The 17,237-nt window shown below is 36.1% G+C and overlaps 2 protein-coding genes across 2 annotated transcripts in view; one reads left to right on the forward strand and one right to left on the reverse strand.

The window, feature by feature from the left end:
* The window catches only part of LOC121300521 (arf-GAP with dual PH domain-containing protein 1), a 93,244-nt gene extending 82,909 nt beyond the window's left edge, over positions 1–10,335 (reverse strand). Inside the window, exon 1 of the mRNA XM_041229086.1 lies at positions 9,985–10,335. Coding sequence (XP_041085020.1) covers positions 9,985–10,075 — 91 coding nt within the window. The 5' untranslated portion in view covers positions 10,076–10,335. The remainder of the gene's footprint in view (positions 1–9,984) is intronic.
* Positions 10,336–11,571: 1,236 nt separating this feature from the next.
* On the forward strand, positions 11,572–13,416 carry LOC121300628 (cytochrome c oxidase assembly protein COX19). Its single transcript, XM_041229246.1, has 3 exons — positions 11,572–11,743; positions 12,959–13,070; positions 13,216–13,416. Exons 1-3 carry the CDS (start codon positions 11,662–11,664, stop codon positions 13,304–13,306), a joined length of 285 nt encoding a protein of 94 aa, XP_041085180.1. The 5' UTR covers positions 11,572–11,661; the 3' UTR covers positions 13,307–13,416.
* Positions 13,417–17,237: the final 3,821 nt, after the last annotated feature.

The raw sequence follows: 17,237 nt of genomic DNA on the forward strand, positions 1-17,237 counted from the left end.
ATTGGTGTTTGGTGAGTTGACTCGAGTTGAGCAGTTTAGTGACTCGACTCGACTCAAGACCTAATTTTGGTGACTCGTTACAACTCTGCCCGAACCTAATTTGAATACAGCAAAAATTTCTGTGGGCAGTCGATTGCTATTTGGAGGCTTAACTGACAGCCCTACTGTACACCTTACAAAATGTTTCCAGACCACTGCAGAAGGCAATGCATTGACTCATCGCTCATTGTGGGGTCAGGTGTGGGATGTGTTCCAGCATTGTAAGAATGTAGCCATTGCCAAGGTAAAAGCACACATTCAAACATAGGACAATGAGCAGGTAGGGAAGGGGCAGCACAGGGTCCAATTTGGGAAATTCTGCAAGGTGTCTGTTACCAGGAGCTACCAGACCTAGTTTCATCCCAGAGACAGTACGACCCTTATAACATTGTTCTAGAATGGCATGCAGCAGGCTGCTCAAAGCCACAACCCACACAGTGGGCATATGAGACGGCTGTATTTCCTGATCAACAGGGCGCACTTACTGTTGTGGAAGTCTCCAGATCTTCTGGGTCACTCCTTTTGTTTAAACCCAGAACACAGCAAAGAGTTGTTTGAGCTCTACCATACCAGTTACCACTTTACAAAAGATGCTTAAAGTTGATTGGTGACCCTTATTATGTTTTTTTTATTATTATTTTTTATTATATTTTAATTTTTTCTGCAGTATGAATTTGAACCACTGACCTTCGGCACTGAAGGCAGACATGCTACAGTTTTGCTAAATGGCAGTGGCAATCTGGTTAAAGGCGGAAAGCCAAAATGTCGCAATTATTTTAAAGAAGTGGAAAAACAAGGCAGAAAACACCACCAATTTATTGAAACATCCTGCAGAGCCCCACCATGATTTCTTTGCCGAAGTTTACTTTTTTATTTTCATGTAGTTTCTTCAGTTCTTTTAAGTGAATTCCCAGTGTGTATTACGTATTTAAAAAAGCATTTTCATATAGTATATATATATCTATTATATATATATATATATATTATATAGACTCTATATATATATATATATATGCAGTATGCGGAGGGAGATTGTTTCAGAGGAGGGATGAGGGAGGGAGGGTTTCACAGGAGGGAGGAGGGAGATTCAGAGGACGGAGGAGGGAGTTTCAGACGAGGGAGGAGGGTGTTTCAGAGGAGGGAGGAGGGAGATTGGGAGGAGGGAGTTTCAGATGAGGGAGGTGGCAGATTCAGAGGACAGAGGAGGGAGATTCAGAGGACAGAGGAGGGAGTTTCAGAGGAGTGAGCACATATTGACTCCTGTTTGCCTGATGTACGAAGTTGTCCTAATATGGACACCGTATGGCTTTTATTACTTTTTGAAAACAAACAAATATCCAGACAAATATTTAAATTATGAGCGAATACCCCAACATGAAAATCCTGTGTTTGTCCCAGGAGAAGATCAAGATTAATTCTCAAACTGAACGCAGTTGGGATTCAAGGAAACACATGTACATGGATTAGAGAGTGGTTAACATGTAGAAAACAGTAAGTACTGATTAGAGGAAAAACCTCAGAATGGAGTGTGGTAACCAGCGGTGTACCACAGGGATCAGTATTAGGTCCTCTGCTATTCCTAATCTACATTAATGATTTAGATTCTGGTATAGTAAGCAAACTTGTTAAATTTGCAGACGACACAAAAGTAGGAGCAAACACTGTTGTAGCAGCAAAGGTCATTCAAAATGATCTAGACAAGATTCAGAACTGGGCAGACATATGGCAAATGACATTTAATAGAGAAAAGTGTAAGGTACTGCACGCAGGAAATAAAAATGTACATTATAAATATCATATGGGAGATACTGAAATTGGAGAAGGAATCTATGAAAAAGACCTAGGAGTTTTTGTTGACTCAGAAATGTCTTCATCTAGACAATGTGGGGAAGCTATAAAAAAGGCTAACAAGATGCTCGGATACATTGTGAAAAGTGTTGAATTTAAATCAAGGGAAGTAATGTTAAAACTGTACAATGCACTAGTAAGACCTCATCTTGAATATTGTGTGCAGTTCTGGTCACCTCGCTATAAAAAAGATATTGCTGCTCTAGAAAGAGTGCAAAGAAGAGCGACCAGAATTATTCCGGGCTTAAAAGGCACGTCATACAGGCTAAAAAAATTGAATCTGTTCAGTCTTAAACAAAGAAGACTATGTGGCGACCTAATTCAAACATTCAAAATTCTAAAAGGTATTGACAGTGTCGACCCAAGGGACTTTTTCAGCCTGAAAAAAGAAACAAGGACCAGGGGTCACAAATGGAGATTAGACAAAGGGGCATTCAGAACAGAAAATAGGAGGCACTTTTTTACACAGAGAATTGTGAGGGTCTGGAATCAACTCCCCAGTAATGTTGTTGAAGCTGACACCCTGGGATCCTTCAAGAAGCTGCCTGATGAGATTCTAGGATCAATAAGCTACTAACAACCAAACAAGCAAGATGGGCCGAATGGCCTCCTCTCGTTTGTAAACTTTCTTATGTTCTTATGTGTTGACCATTCGAATCAGGGGGATAACAAACTGATGGAAGTTTAAAGTACTGTAAAAATCTTTGTATAGGTTTGTCATAAAAGTCACTCCCTCCTTTTTGAGACTTCAATTTTTGAAAATTGAAAAAAGATTTTGATAAAAAGAGTGAGCAGGAGAAAATTTATCAGTATGCACTACTATGAAATACTAGGCACTACTAAATACAGCAAACAAGGAGTGGGGAAGGGTGCATGTGAAAATAAATTGGACCTGATGCACCTGACAGGTGCTGAATAAATGGACCGCAAAGGGTTAAAACACGTTTTTTACAATTGATTTGTTTCCTACATGCTCAACACCTGATAAATGAAGAATGATACACAGATTTAGTTTCAAAACAACCCTTGTTTGCAGCATTTTATTTCATTAATCATTTCACAGTGTTGTTTTTTGTTTTCAGTCAAACTGCTAGAAACTATTCAGTTTTCTAACATTTAAAAATAAATAATTAACAGTGTAAAATCATGTTATACATCCCACATCACATCTCTATTAGCCTAGTTTATTTTATTTTATCAAGGCTTTTACAAATTAATTGTATTAATTCAATTTAAAAGAAAGGTATTAAACAATGCTGCTTCCACCAGGAAGGGGGGAGAAATCAACAAAAAAACAGAAAGGAGACTACGTCAAAACAAGGGCAACAACTCAGGGAAAAGACAGCCATTAAATGTATTTATCTAAATGCCAGAAGTATCAGAAACAAAACTTGAACTTGAAGCTACTGCACTAACAAGTAACTACGATGTGAAAGGTGAAACAGAAACTTGGTTATCCGAGAGTAATGGAGACGAATATAATATTAGTGAGTATTCACTGTATGGGAAAGATAGGCAAGACAGAAGAGGCAGAGGGGTAGAGCTATACATCAAAAATTAGTCCAAGTGTTAAATCTGGAAGACAAACACAACTCAGAATCAATATGGGTCAGAATAATCGACAAAAATTCAAAGGTCATAATAATACAGGTATGCTATAGACTGACAAATTCAGACACTGAGCACAATAATCTGTGATTTGAACGACATTAGAAATGCGTGTAGCAAAGGAGAAGCCATACTAATGGGAGATTTCAACTTCCCCCGTATAAAATGGGAAAACCTGTGGGGAGCACGACAGCCGAAATTGAAATGGTAGAAATGACAAATGACTGCTTCCTAACTCAATTCATCAAGGCACCGACTAGAGGGGAGGCAGGTCTTGATTTAGTCTTTTCAAATAACAAAGACAGAATAACTAAAAGAGAGGTCAGAGAACCATTTGAAATGCTTTTTAAACCCCAAAAGTAATGACTAAAGCTAAATTGGAGTAAAATAGAGAAAACAACATCCACAGAAAAAAAGGATGGCTATTTTTCAAAACGGTAGTACTAGAGGCACAAAACAATTACATATCAAAAGTAGACAAATGAAAACCTAAAACAAAATTTGTGATTGCATTGATTCAGTTGTGGAGCTTTTTGGTTGTTGTTGTAAAACATATTTAAACCATGTCACACCATGCTTTTGACCACGGCTAAACCCTGAACTTATAGACATTGGCATTAACAAACCATGGAGCTACAGGTCATAAACTACAACCAGTCACTGTTAATGAGGGACTATAAAATATGCCTGGTACTTTGGTGAATTGAATTAAACTGTTCATTTTACAAAAGCAGCAACCAGACGCTTACAAGGTTATTTTAAGAACTTAAAGTTGTTTGTAAGTTCTCTGTTTATATTATCAGTTTGATTTTCCATTCATGTATAAATGAAAGCATGAATTTAGTAGCTGAGGCCTTAATTTGATAAACAATAACAGTTTGTGTTGCCATTCAAAACTGGTTCAAACACTGCACTGGAGCAGCTTGGTAAATTTCACCGTTCCACCAGGACCATTGCTTGACAAAGCCAGTCTCTTACATCTACAAGATCTGCTGCTCATGACAGATCCCCTAATTAAGCAACAACTTTGGGACTTTCACATGGAGATATGTGACAACACAATCCCCTCCTGAGAATACTGGGCATTTACTTTACAAAAACATAAAACTATCTCAATATCAAAATATAAAAAGACAAAACGTATTCTTTTCTGTCAGAAAACTACAAATCTTTTTTTTTTTTTTTTTAAATAAATGCTAGTAATATTGAATATTCTTTTCCAACAGAAACCCACACAAACAGATAAATATTGGCAATAAATAAAATTTTGCCACTCATGCGGCTAGATTTTTATTTTTATGTCATATAAAGGCAGTGCAAATACATTCTATTGCTTTAAAACAAAGTTATGGAATTAATTTTAAATTTGAAAGTAAACTTCAAAATGTTTACTTTGTTCTATTATGTAAAAAGCAGGGGTGAGATTCTGCTGGTACTCACAAGTACTCTGTACCGGGACTTATTTTGATGCCGGTACTGGATACCAGGACTTATTTAATCTGCTTTTCAACCAACGTGGATGCATTCTGTCCACTAGACATTCTGTCACACAGTCCACTACAGCAACGTTTCTTAAATCTGCTTTTATTCAACACAGTTTACGCTGCTTGCATTCTGTTTTCTCATACTGCTTCTGTTTCTGTTAGCTGCTATTGGCTATCATTAACATCAGTATAATCACTGTATGTTGATTGGCCAAGCTTTCATTCTGATCAGATTTCATTTTGGTATGCATCACAAATCTCCACCCCTTTTGCTTTGTGTCAGTGCTCATTCGTTGATCAACGAGAAGACTTTAGAAGTGCAACATGAAAACAGCGATACGGAGTAATTACTATTATTATGAAGTGTGACAGAAAGACAATGATTCTTGGTGGTAAATCTCCAAATTCTGACTACGTGACCTGACACTTCGTTCCGAGGGTTAAAAGGAAGTCGGTCATGTAGAAAATAGACGGAGCTTCGGTACACTAACTCATTGTCCCGGAGGGCAAATGATGTGGCAGCTGCAGATCATAAAAAGCAGCTGCAATCGTTTAGCAAGGGGTCATGAGTGACGGTATAAATACAGGTCAAAGCGATGTATATGTTCCTTCGTTTTTGGTTTTTAATGAGTGACCCGGAAGGACCTGTATTGTTGTTGGATAATAGGGAGTGTTTGTTTTGTTCTGTCTATTTGTTATGTATTATCACTAGACATCTAACACGTTCCGGAGCTGTCGCCAGAGGCCAGCACAAACCTGGAACAGCACTGCACCTGTATCACAAATAAAACTGTATTTGCACCACTAGCACTGATTCACACAGTAACAGACTTGTGTATGTGTTTTGTGTTTTGTGTGGGTGTATAATAAAAACAGGATTATTATTTGCGGGGCAACACAGGGATTATAAATTAAACAATACACGCTGCTGTATAACTTACCTCCATTACTATTTCCTGCTTGTTTTGCCGTCAGGCACTGGACTTAAAAATAAATAAAACAAACCTTTTCACCTGTCTGTCTGTCTGTTCTTTAATCACCTGCACCTACACACTATTGAATATCTGAATATCTGAATGTCTGAACGACAATTGCTGCACATGAATTTGAATGCAAAAATCCATGTTCTTCATAAATTACGCTGCTGATAAATAGAAATAATTATCATAACGTGTTCTGCCTTGCACCGATTTACCACATTGCCAGAATTTGCGCGAAGTTTGCAAAAATGGCAAGTGATGTGTGGGACAGCAGGGACTAACATTAAAAAAACAGGATCAACAAAGTGCTCCTTCAGATTTGGTAAGCGAGTCAGAATAGGGATACAGATGTGGGTGTGCTGCATGCTTTCAAACACCGGCCCAACTTGCAAGGCACATGTTAAGCATAGTGATCAACATGGTGTTTTGTTGTGATCCTAGTATGTTCTGTTATGAGAACTCTAATAAACGAAAACCAAAACGGTGAGGTTGTATAGCACCCCCTTTTCGAAAATATTTTTCTCTAAAAGAGTTTATTTAAGTTAAATGTGAGTTTTCACTTGCGTGTACATCTAGGGGAAAAAAAGGGTAGACGTAAACCTCAATAAAGATATTACTTTATGAAAATGTCTCTTTTGACACTTTGTTTCTTGTGCAGAAACCATAATACCAGGGATCCAAAAATAAAATAAAAATCTACTTTTATACTGTTTCTGCCTGAAAAATCTTGTTCTGGAATAGATCATGGTAATTAATATACATAGAAACACAACAGAGAAGCACACAGAACATATTATTGTAAGGTAAGTAATAAGTACAAAATAAATAAAAGAAATAGGGATATATGTTCTAATCCAAGGCTATTATTATAGGGCATGGCCAGGTCCTGTTATAGGTGAGTACCCAGGGTCTGGAAAGTATGGGAATGATTTCAGAGAATACTATGGAGACTCAAATGGCCAAGTACATCATTAGTAGTAGTGCCTGTTACATTTTTAAAAAATGAGCTGTTTTTTAGCCCCTATTGTACACTGTTTGACATAGATCTTTCTTTTAATCATTTTTTCATAGCACAGTTGTTTTTTTAATACCATTTTCTATAACATCCGACCTTTTTTAGGATATCTTGAAACAATACCCTCTCTACAGCAGTTACTGTACAGTGTATTATTTATTAATGCTTGTCATTCATGATTTAACTTAAGTGTTATATTACAGTACATGACTGAGTGACACATGCAGAGGGGACAAAGCTTTCAGAATTTTCAGCTTCAGCTTTTCAGCTTATTTTGTATTTATAAATGTATCATGTACCAATATGTGTACTTTTTAAAAGTATTTATTCACTGACACTCAAATTGCCTTAATTTTTAAATGTTTACACCTGGCTGTGCATATTACCTGCATTTTGTTGTTGAGAATCTCACTCCTGGTAAAAAGTAATACATTACCGTATAGTACCTTCAAATGAGTTATGGTAACTACAGTATATTTATATACTGTAATTGAGTAGATATAGCCTCTACAGTACTGAAATACAAAGCCTGCACACACACCTGCTACTATAGTTAAGGCTTTACCTATGTGCTTCCATGCCTGATTGTATTTGCAATAGTTTTGACCCTTGTGTTAAATAGCAGATGCATTATTGCGTCCTCAGGAACAGTAAGAGTCTTTCTCCAGTGTCCTAAAGAAGCCCTGTTGTTTCCTGGCAGAGAATGACTCCATTCTGTCTCCACAGGCTGTGCCTGACACTGAAACAAACACAGACTGACATCACTGCAAAACCAGGGGGAAGGATACATTCAATCCCACATATTATCACCAAAATAAATAATAGGAGTCAATGGGGACATTATGCTTTGGTTATTATCACACGACACTCAATAATTTATCAGTGCAACTGATTTACACCAAACACACCCTATTCAAACAATACTGATGCTGCACAATGTAGCATAAAGAACACTGTATGCATAATGCCTTGCATTGTTTTAAATTAATACAATGTACATCTAGTAGACTGGACTGACTGAAAGAAATTCTATTCTTGAACACTAAATGCAGAACAGTAGCTTGCTTTAGTGCTCCACCGCAAAACAGGCATATCAGTTGTAATGCTTATTTTGATTCCAAATAAAGTAATTTCCACTTTGTCCCTTTAAATTGATATTAAAAAAATGCGACTCGTTGTAATCCTTATGCTACAAGTGTGACCCTTACGTTATCTCAGATTGCTCACCCCTGCTGTACCATCCTGCCATTCTCTATGCCAATGAAAATGGGAATTTCATGTTGTACTTCCATGTTACTCTCAACTACAGTTCAAAATGCTTGGAGATGTTTATAATCCTTCCAGGAGAATGTCAGTTAGAATAATTAAGCCCATTTTTTAAAATCAATTTTTTACATACAACCAGATTAAGCAATAAATCAACTAAAGCAGAATCACCCATGGTTCAAGGGTTACTGTTGGCTAATGGCTAGTAGGAGTCAGTGTGGCTAAATAGGAGAAACAGTCCCTGGCAGGTCTGCCTCCCTGGCCAATGCAATGCTGCCTCTGTAATCCCAGCAAAGACCAGCGCCTTCACACAGCCTCTGTACAACTCCCTCCATGCTTTTACCAATGCAGCACCTTGGGACCCCAACAATTATACTAGTACTAGAAGGAACTTACAGTGTCCTTACAGTTTAATGTTGCATATTATTTACTCATGTTGTCAATAACCTCTCCGAAGTTGTAAATCACAGGGATATATTAACTAATAATTAGATTACTATGGATCAATCAGCCAATCATAAGTTATTTGTTATTATTACTTTTTTTTTTTTATTGGCAGACGATTCACAAACAAAACCTATTATTGATCTGTAACGTTATTCTTTAAAAAAATCAATTACTGTATAAGTCAAGAAAGTCAAGAAATCTTGCTTCATTTGTCTTTATTTGTACCTGTTATTTTGTTAGAAGGGGTGTTTGGGTGCCTCTACAGCAGCCCTTTTAATAGACGCCTATGATGTTCAGTATGATGAATAAAAATAAATATAAATGATATACGTGACAATGCAACAATGTGTCATGCAGGCTGTCGAGTGAACAGGCTGTCCCACCCCATGGGTCCTTCAAGTCTTATCACATTTCTATATGTCGTTATTTAAGCAGTGACGCCGATCGCCACTATATCCCCCAGCAATATGCAACTCCAGTGCTAATAGCAAGGGTTACAGAAATCTAGAAGAAAATTAACATTTTAAAAAACCATCACAGAAACTACTAACTGTACCACAGCTCTGCTTACAAACCATTACGTTACACACAACTGTGAATTAACACAAAGCAGAAACAGTCACAAAGGTGTTGTTAGGCCTATTGAAAATATAAAAAACAATCCACACATGAAAGCATTATTTATTTGTATAATATAAATATTTCACAATATATCGGTGGCTATGTACTGTATATCAATGTTGCTGGTATGTGGTTGTAAAAACTAATCCAATACTCCCTAGGAAACGAAGCTGATCTCTATTAATGTCATAAAAATCACTATTTTGTTTAAATACAAATATATTAGGGTATCATATTGGATTTAGTAATTATTTAATGTTGTTGTTGTTATTATTATTATTATTATTATTATTATTATTATTATTATTATTATTATTATTATTATTGTTGCTGTTGTTTGGTACAATTAGGATGCAATAAAAAAAAATGATAATGAACTAGAACAAAATACAAATGAACGCTTTCACAATTTAAGAAAATAATTCAAAATCAAGAAACCTTAACATTCCACGAATCGCATTGGTAACCTGTTTCAATAACGAAAGCAAGTCTGGCTCAACATAGCAATACTAGTGTACAGTATAGAAGCCTAACCAACCCGATAAGGTTTGAGTGGCAGGTGCACACATAGCGCAGCGCATCGCCCAGCTTCTCTGTGCTTGCATTGGTAAACTAGCACAGTAAAGCGAGGAGATTCTTTAAAGACTGCGATCGCATTGTTTTACAAACTTCTTACCTGAAGCTCCGCAGTCCACACAATTACTGTTGCCAGGTTTACGTAGCAGATCTTGCAAAGCCCGCTTGTTTATTTCCTTATCCAAGGCCATGGTAATAGTATAATACAGTAGTATACGGGTGTACCAGTGGACTCTTTAAATTCAATTCCACACTTTGTGTCGGTTGGTCTCTTTGCGAAAAAGAAACGCGTCCGCCAATAAATGTGACTAAGATCTGCACTGTAAGGTCATCCTGAAGTCGGCGTTATATCTGTGAAACGTGTTAGTGGTGCAAGAGTCCTTGCACTGGCCGTTCTCCCACGCTCAATGCTGAAAGACTCACTGTACCTTTTCCCCGTTGCTGCACACCGGCTAAAGCGAGACACCCAGTGGACATACTATTTCACTATATTACTTTGTGTTTCTCAAAAATGTCTAATAGACAAAAGTAGAGGAGTGCATTCCAAGTGACGCGGTCAGAAATTCCACCAATGACCATGACGGGTTTTAACAATTATATTATACCAGGTATTACTGGTAATGTACTCAATGCTTTATGGCTGAGCTGTTGAAAGCTGTATCTTGGAAACCACATCCATTTGATGAAAATGCATGGAAACAAGTTATTCCTCATAATGTCGATATGTTTCATAATCACAGTACCATAAAAAAAACGGTCTTCTTCCTTCTTTAGGGATTTAAAATGTGATAATGTTATGGTGACAGGCTGGTGAGGGAGGAAGAGTGCATCTTTCTTACTGGAATCGCCTTACACTACAATGCAAGGTTGGTGAAGTGCTTATGGATTTCCATGAATATTTTAAAGTTCTTTTTTAACTAGCTTTTTGTTTTTCATATATTTGTAAGTTGTTCGTAAGTTGACCCAATATATATATATTTTCTTATCTATATATATATATATATATTATATATATATTCTATATATATAGTATCTATTACTATATATATATATATATATATATATACACTAATCTGCATGGATTGGAATGCTATCAATTCGACTGTCTGCTTCTCTCCTGGATTTGTTGACTGGACAGTATGGATTAATAAAGACCTGCAAAGTAAATCGCTTTACTGAGCCAGAACCTTTAATTATTGATGGGTTTTGCATTTTAAATTATAATCCCTTTAGCATTTCACTTGCATGGCATGCTTAAAACCTATAGGCTGTTCTCTTACTAAGATCTCGACATTACTTTGCAGTTTAGTTTCACGGGGGTAGGTCTCCTCAGGGGCAGGACGTGGTTCTCCCAGTACATTGCATTGCAACACTCGTCTGAGATAATTCCTTATTTACATGTTCTATTAATTTCAGCTTGATCAATTAAACAGAGAAATAATTACTTGGTTCTTCAATGGAATGCAATTTAAGATGTAAACCTGTTTATGTGAACACTGTGGGTTATGAGAAGGTTTACTCCGAATACTTATGTTTAAAAAAAAATATTACAGCATAGCTAGGAAATGTCACATTGTACTACAGGAGTATCGACCGAAGGCGTTTTTGTTAGTGGTGCCGTGCCTTTAAGAGCCATTCGATTGTGGAGCAGAAAGCAGGAATCGGTGATATCAGTAATCTATTGCAAATCCTGGTGCGTAGAGGTCACGACAGAAATACCCGGAACACACTATCTTTCTTTCTTCGTTTTCTTATTATCGGTAATCATTTCGCAACAATGTCGACTGCTATGAATTTTGGAAACAAAGCATTTAAACCTCGGGCTCCTGACAAAGGAGCCTTTCCTTTAGATCACTTTGGTGAGTTCAGTGGGAAGATATTTAGTTTGGCAGCAGCAGGATCACCAACGCACCGCTTCCGCCGATTGCTACATTTAGGTATATAACGTACAAAGCTGATCAGAATACACTGCAGGGACGACAGGCAGGGTTGTATACAGCCACAAATGCACAAGCCACGTTATACTTGTAGTTGAGGACCGCGTGGAAGGTAGAATTTAGAAATCGGAAACCGAAAATCAGAAGCAGATCATGGATTTTTTTTAAAAAAACAGTTAAAATACATTTTCATTAGGAATGCTGATTTTTAAAAATCTGATAAAATACATTTCCATTAGGAATACTGATTAACTCTATTTGTCGGGATTTTTAAATTTACATTCAATAAAATAGAAGTTCTTTCCCATAATTTTTTTTCAGTTTTTCTTTTCCCCTTCGGAGAAATGAGCTGACTACAGAGGGCATGCAATTGTGCCGTAATGAGTGTAATAGCAGCGCATTTAAAATCGTTAATACCGTGAAGAAGGCACTGTACACAATGGGGCAATTTCCATGGAAAAAGACAAATAAGCTTCACGTTTTTGTCACTCTGTTTTGGTAGTACGGGTTGTGTGTGTTTCCATGTGGTTTTCTTTTAGCCAGATAAAATATCCTTCCAAATGCAAATAACTTAATTAATATTAACATACAGGAGAGTATATTTAATTATTTCTGTTAGTTCTGTTTAATTACAGTTTAACCTGGTGATTCTTATCACAGCCCCTGTGTAAACAAGTGGTTGTATTGTAACAGTCTGTACCTGTACGCTGTGTCACAATGCAAACACCTGTACAGATATGTATATAAGCATAGGTACTTGTTGACAGAGGCTGATAATGATCACCAAGCTAAGCAGTTACTTTGTCATAAATGAAGCACATAGCCTTTCAACCATGCTGTAACCTTGTGTGTTCCAGTAATGTATACTTTTTTTTTTTTTTTTTTTTTTTTTTTTTTTATCACATGGAGAATTTAGTTAACTGCTAGAAGGTTTCTGTGAAAAAAGCTGATTTGCAGATTCTTCTCTGCAGTGTTTAAACATACATCATATTGAACAGAATCTGTTTTAATAAACACTGCAGGCTTTATTTTAACTGTTCTAAAGATAGCTACTAGAAATTACTACCAAAATAAACATGTGTTTGTAATGTTGCATAAGAATATTTTATTTCATCAAATCTGATTTATTTATCACAGGAGAATGTAAGAACTTCAAAGACAAGTACATGAATTGTCTCAGAGAAAACAGTTATGAAAACAGTATGTGTCGGGAGCAGTCAAAACAATACCTGGAGTGCAGAATGGACAGGTTTGGGTTTCTTTGTCTGAAATTTTTCTATTTTCATTTTTGTATGTATAGAATTAAAATCTGTTATTACTTCTATAGACAGAAATATATTACAATCAGCTAGTACCTCCATAGACACAGGTCTTAACTTTTTTTTTCTTCCTAGGCAGTTGATGACCAAGGAACCACTGCAAAAGTTAGGATTTAAAGACTTGCTGGATGAAGATAGCCGGAACACAACAGAGACCGAATCCTAAATGACAGTAGCTCGTACCATTACACCTGTATATATCGAATTTCATTAGAGGCAACGTTTATGAGGCATACTTTATGAAGTGTTATTAAAAATAAAATATTGTGTATTCAATATTGCATGCATTACCTTTCTTTTATCTGATGTTCAGAATATGTTTTACCTTTACCTGAACTTTTACAGTTTTTACTTTCTAATAAATGATAACAATGAAAGAAAGAAACAGTGGTCTCCTCCTCCATTTCTGGTCACTGTATTGGCATAACAGAGACAACATGAGCCTGTATAGTGTTTGATCATGTTGTTTAATACAATCTCAAATAATCAAAGACAGCTCATGTAATATTCCTATATGAGACAGATAACTGTGCTACAGAATTAAACAACATCAGTCATACAGCACTTCTGTGTGTTGAATCACCAGAAAGAATACAGTTTCTAGGCAGGTGGCACCTATCTGTTATTTTAGTAGGGCACATCCACAGTACCATATTACAGATCAAATTGTTATTAACAGGCTTGCCTTGATTCAACCACAGGGAGGGGTTGTTGTCTTTCAATGTACAATAAAAAGAACAACATGATAAAACTATTCTATGACACCTTTCAATTTTTTAATTGATTATACAATTCAATTGAAAAGTGCAGGTCTGTCAAAAACAAGTCACTCGACAAACCATTCTACCTAATTATTCTAACTGCAAGTCAACTGTGATATGTGACAGCAAAGGTCTTTCACAAACCAAGTGCTATATTTTCAGAGCATTTAGAGCAGTGCTTCCCAAGCTGTGGTCCACGAGTAATTCTCCCCCTTTATCTGTTTGCTTTTATTATGGGTGTGTTTATAAATTAATATATATTACAGCTCTCTATGATGCAATACCAAGCATCACCTTCAAAGCCGCCATTAACTGAAACAGCTTTTTAATGTGAAACAAATACTAACTAAATAACTGTTACACATTATAAAGCACATTTGTCTTGTCAAAATTACAGACTTTTTTAGCCAGCATTAATTAAAAATAAAAAATAAAATCTACATCTAGCATTCATGTAAATGCACACCTTAATAATCTATGATCATTCTACTGCTTGTGTTCACTGTTCAATATTATTAACTCAGAATGACTTTAAAAAAAAAAGCAAAAACAAACAAAAAAAAAACAGTTTTAGTACTTTCACTTTCAACAACATAACATATGTGCTACAGTGTTGCCAAGGATATTGGAATATCCTTATTATTTTCATATATGTTTTTGGAGACGTTAGCTGCATAAAGTAACAGAAGTAACAGGAGGTTTTGTCAAACGAAACTCTTAAATCTGCAAAATTGAGACGCCATTTAGCTACAAAGTATTCAATTACTTTTTAAACAAAAGAAACAGGAACATTTCTTGATGAACTAATAGCAAAGACTCAAGCCCAGGGGTCTCATGAAGTTATATAAATAATTTACTTTCTACATGTACACATAACAAATAGTTTCAAAATGCTGTTGTGAAAAAATACATGGCAAGTGATCCGTGGGAAGAATCCTAACACCAAGGTGGTCCCTACATTGAAAAAGGATGGGAAACACTGCTATGCTTGCATCAATCATGAACAATATTGGGATATTTGGGAGCCTGCTCTTGGAGGCAGTGCCCAGGAATGGAAATACTGGGAATCATATAAAATAGTCAGTTGCAATATAAGCTACGTGTTACTATTTAGTAGTTTTCCTTGCAGTTAACAGCACCTATGATTGGTAATAACCAAAAAAAATGAAATACAAAAAATTACTTGGAATTAAGTTACAATGTTTTCACAAATGTTTGGGTAAGTAAAGGTGACACAAGCCAAATCATTATCATTGACCGAAGCAGATGCTGAACATATCCTGACAAAAAATAGTGAGATAAATATTGGAATTAAATCTACTGAACACCTTGAATTGGACTTGGAACATCTGAATGAGAGCCGTTAATTTGAATGGACATTGTGCTATATTACCAAAATATTTTAAAGTAAAACAGATTCCACAAGGTCTCTGGATTAAAATAAATCACCAATTATTGGATTAAATGATCCTGAATTGTATCAAAAATGGTGCCAAGTTAGAACAAATGTTCACCTTGATCTATTACTTTTGATCATTGAACAAGGATGAAAAGAGATTCCAAATGTTATTAAAGAAATTGAAAAAACAGAATTGTCAATTCAGAACTCGGTTTGGCAATTCAGAATTCAATTTAGAGGAGTTGCAAAAAGTCAAAAATGAAACTACGGACAGACTAGATTTACAAAATGGAACTGAATAAATGTAAATTGGATCAATTCAGGAGGGATCACAAGGATGCCACTGCAGGAAAGGTTTACATGTGGATGTGCCAACAGGATACAAAAGCAACTAAAACATTCTCTTCAATATATCCTAAAAAGAACTCTAATCTGAAAAACAACAACGACGTGGATTCAGAAGTTTTCTCTTCAGATAGTGTACTCCACTTCTCCATCAAGATTTTTAGGACACGAAAGAGGACAACGAGAGGGCAGAAGAAAAAGCCCCCTGAAGGAATGGAGGACATTACGCTTCAGGGACAACATGAAGAGACATTAGTGATCAGTCTTTCAAAAAAGGTACTTTCTGACACTGAACATTCTGTTTTAGAAAAAGGGTTTTCTTTTGTACCTACAAATGTCTATGAGGTACTTTTGGAACTCAAATTAATTGACTTCTTTAGAAAACAGAATAAAAGTGTTTTTCTTGGATAGGAACTGTAGCCCTTTGTGGTCCTATGTCAGACCAGGTCCGACATTACAATTTTCCCTTTCCGGTCCGATGTTTTTTCTCCGGAAAAAGTAGAGAAAACCTTTTAATTGCAGAGTCAGACCGATAGGAGCCGACCGATAGGAGCCGAAAAAAAGGGGCGAATCTGAGCAATACACATAGTCCCTGCACCACAGAGATAACACGGACATAAACAAACACTATAGCTGCTTCCGCATCCAGCGCTCAAAGAATATCATGGACATTTGCAGTGCTTTTTGAGATGTTACAGTAAAAAAATAATGACTTGGATCTCATTATTGAGGAGTTTGGTGATAAATTGAGTGATCAGGAGATGATTTATCAGTATGCATGACTATGAAGAGGTATGTGATAAATACAGCAAACAAGGAGTTGGGAGGGGCTGGAGATGCAGTACTGAGTGTCCTGTTGATATACAATATCTTTTAAACCTGTTTTACTTTAAATAAAATTACTTTTAAACAGTGCATGTAAAATAATTTGGTTCTGACTTGCCTGAATGGCGCTGAATAAATGGACTGCAAGTGCTAGTGATGTTTTTTCTCACTCTGATATTATTAACCCACTAAGATTTAGGTGAAAATGTAATCCTACTGTGATGATTCCAGCTGTACATACTTTTAGTTGAGCGGTGAAATGGGATAAAACACTCACAAATATAATTTAATTTGGAATCATTAACTTTAAAATCTGTACGACAATGTGAAGACATGAATCGACAGATAAAGGGGGATTGGTGGTGGTATTGGATAAGTAATTATATTTCTGAAATGTTAGAACAATTAAGTAATACAAAATATTATAAAAACTTGACCATTGATCCCACAATGAATACAAGTCTGAAATTGATAATGTGATTGAGATGGGTCTTAATAATTGGGTTACCCCAAAACAAAGAAAGGCTTTTACTCCTAAAAGTCTGTAAGACTGTGGTCAATCCACCTGGGCACCCTGTAATGGTCTTAATAACTGGGTTACCCCAAAACAAAGAAAGGTTTTTAGTCCTAAAAGTCTATAAGACTGTGGTCAATCCACCTGGGCACCCTGTAATATCAGGGATATGTTCATTACTACAACCGTTATCACAATTTCTTGATTACGTGCTTTAGTAACAGTGTTGCCTTCACAATGAAGAAAATTAAAT

Source organism: Polyodon spathula, chromosome 26 (genome assembly GCF_017654505.1).
Source record: "Polyodon spathula isolate WHYD16114869_AA chromosome 26, ASM1765450v1, whole genome shotgun sequence".
Taxonomy (NCBI): domain Eukaryota; kingdom Metazoa; phylum Chordata; class Actinopteri; order Acipenseriformes; family Polyodontidae; genus Polyodon; species Polyodon spathula.

Excerpts from the sequence above, each read along its gene's own strand:
- LOC121300628 (XM_041229246.1), top strand. The coding sequence starts at position 11,662 with ATGTCGACTGCTATGAATTTTGGAAACAAAGCATTTAAACCTCGGGCT. Across the intron at positions 11,744-12,958 it reads CTTTCCTTTAGATCACTTTG|GAGAATGTAAGAACTTCAAA; the intron begins GTGAGTTCAGTG and ends TATTTATCACAG. Across the intron at positions 13,071-13,215 it reads CTGGAGTGCAGAATGGACAG|GCAGTTGATGACCAAGGAAC; the intron begins GTTTGGGTTTCT and ends TTTTCTTCCTAG.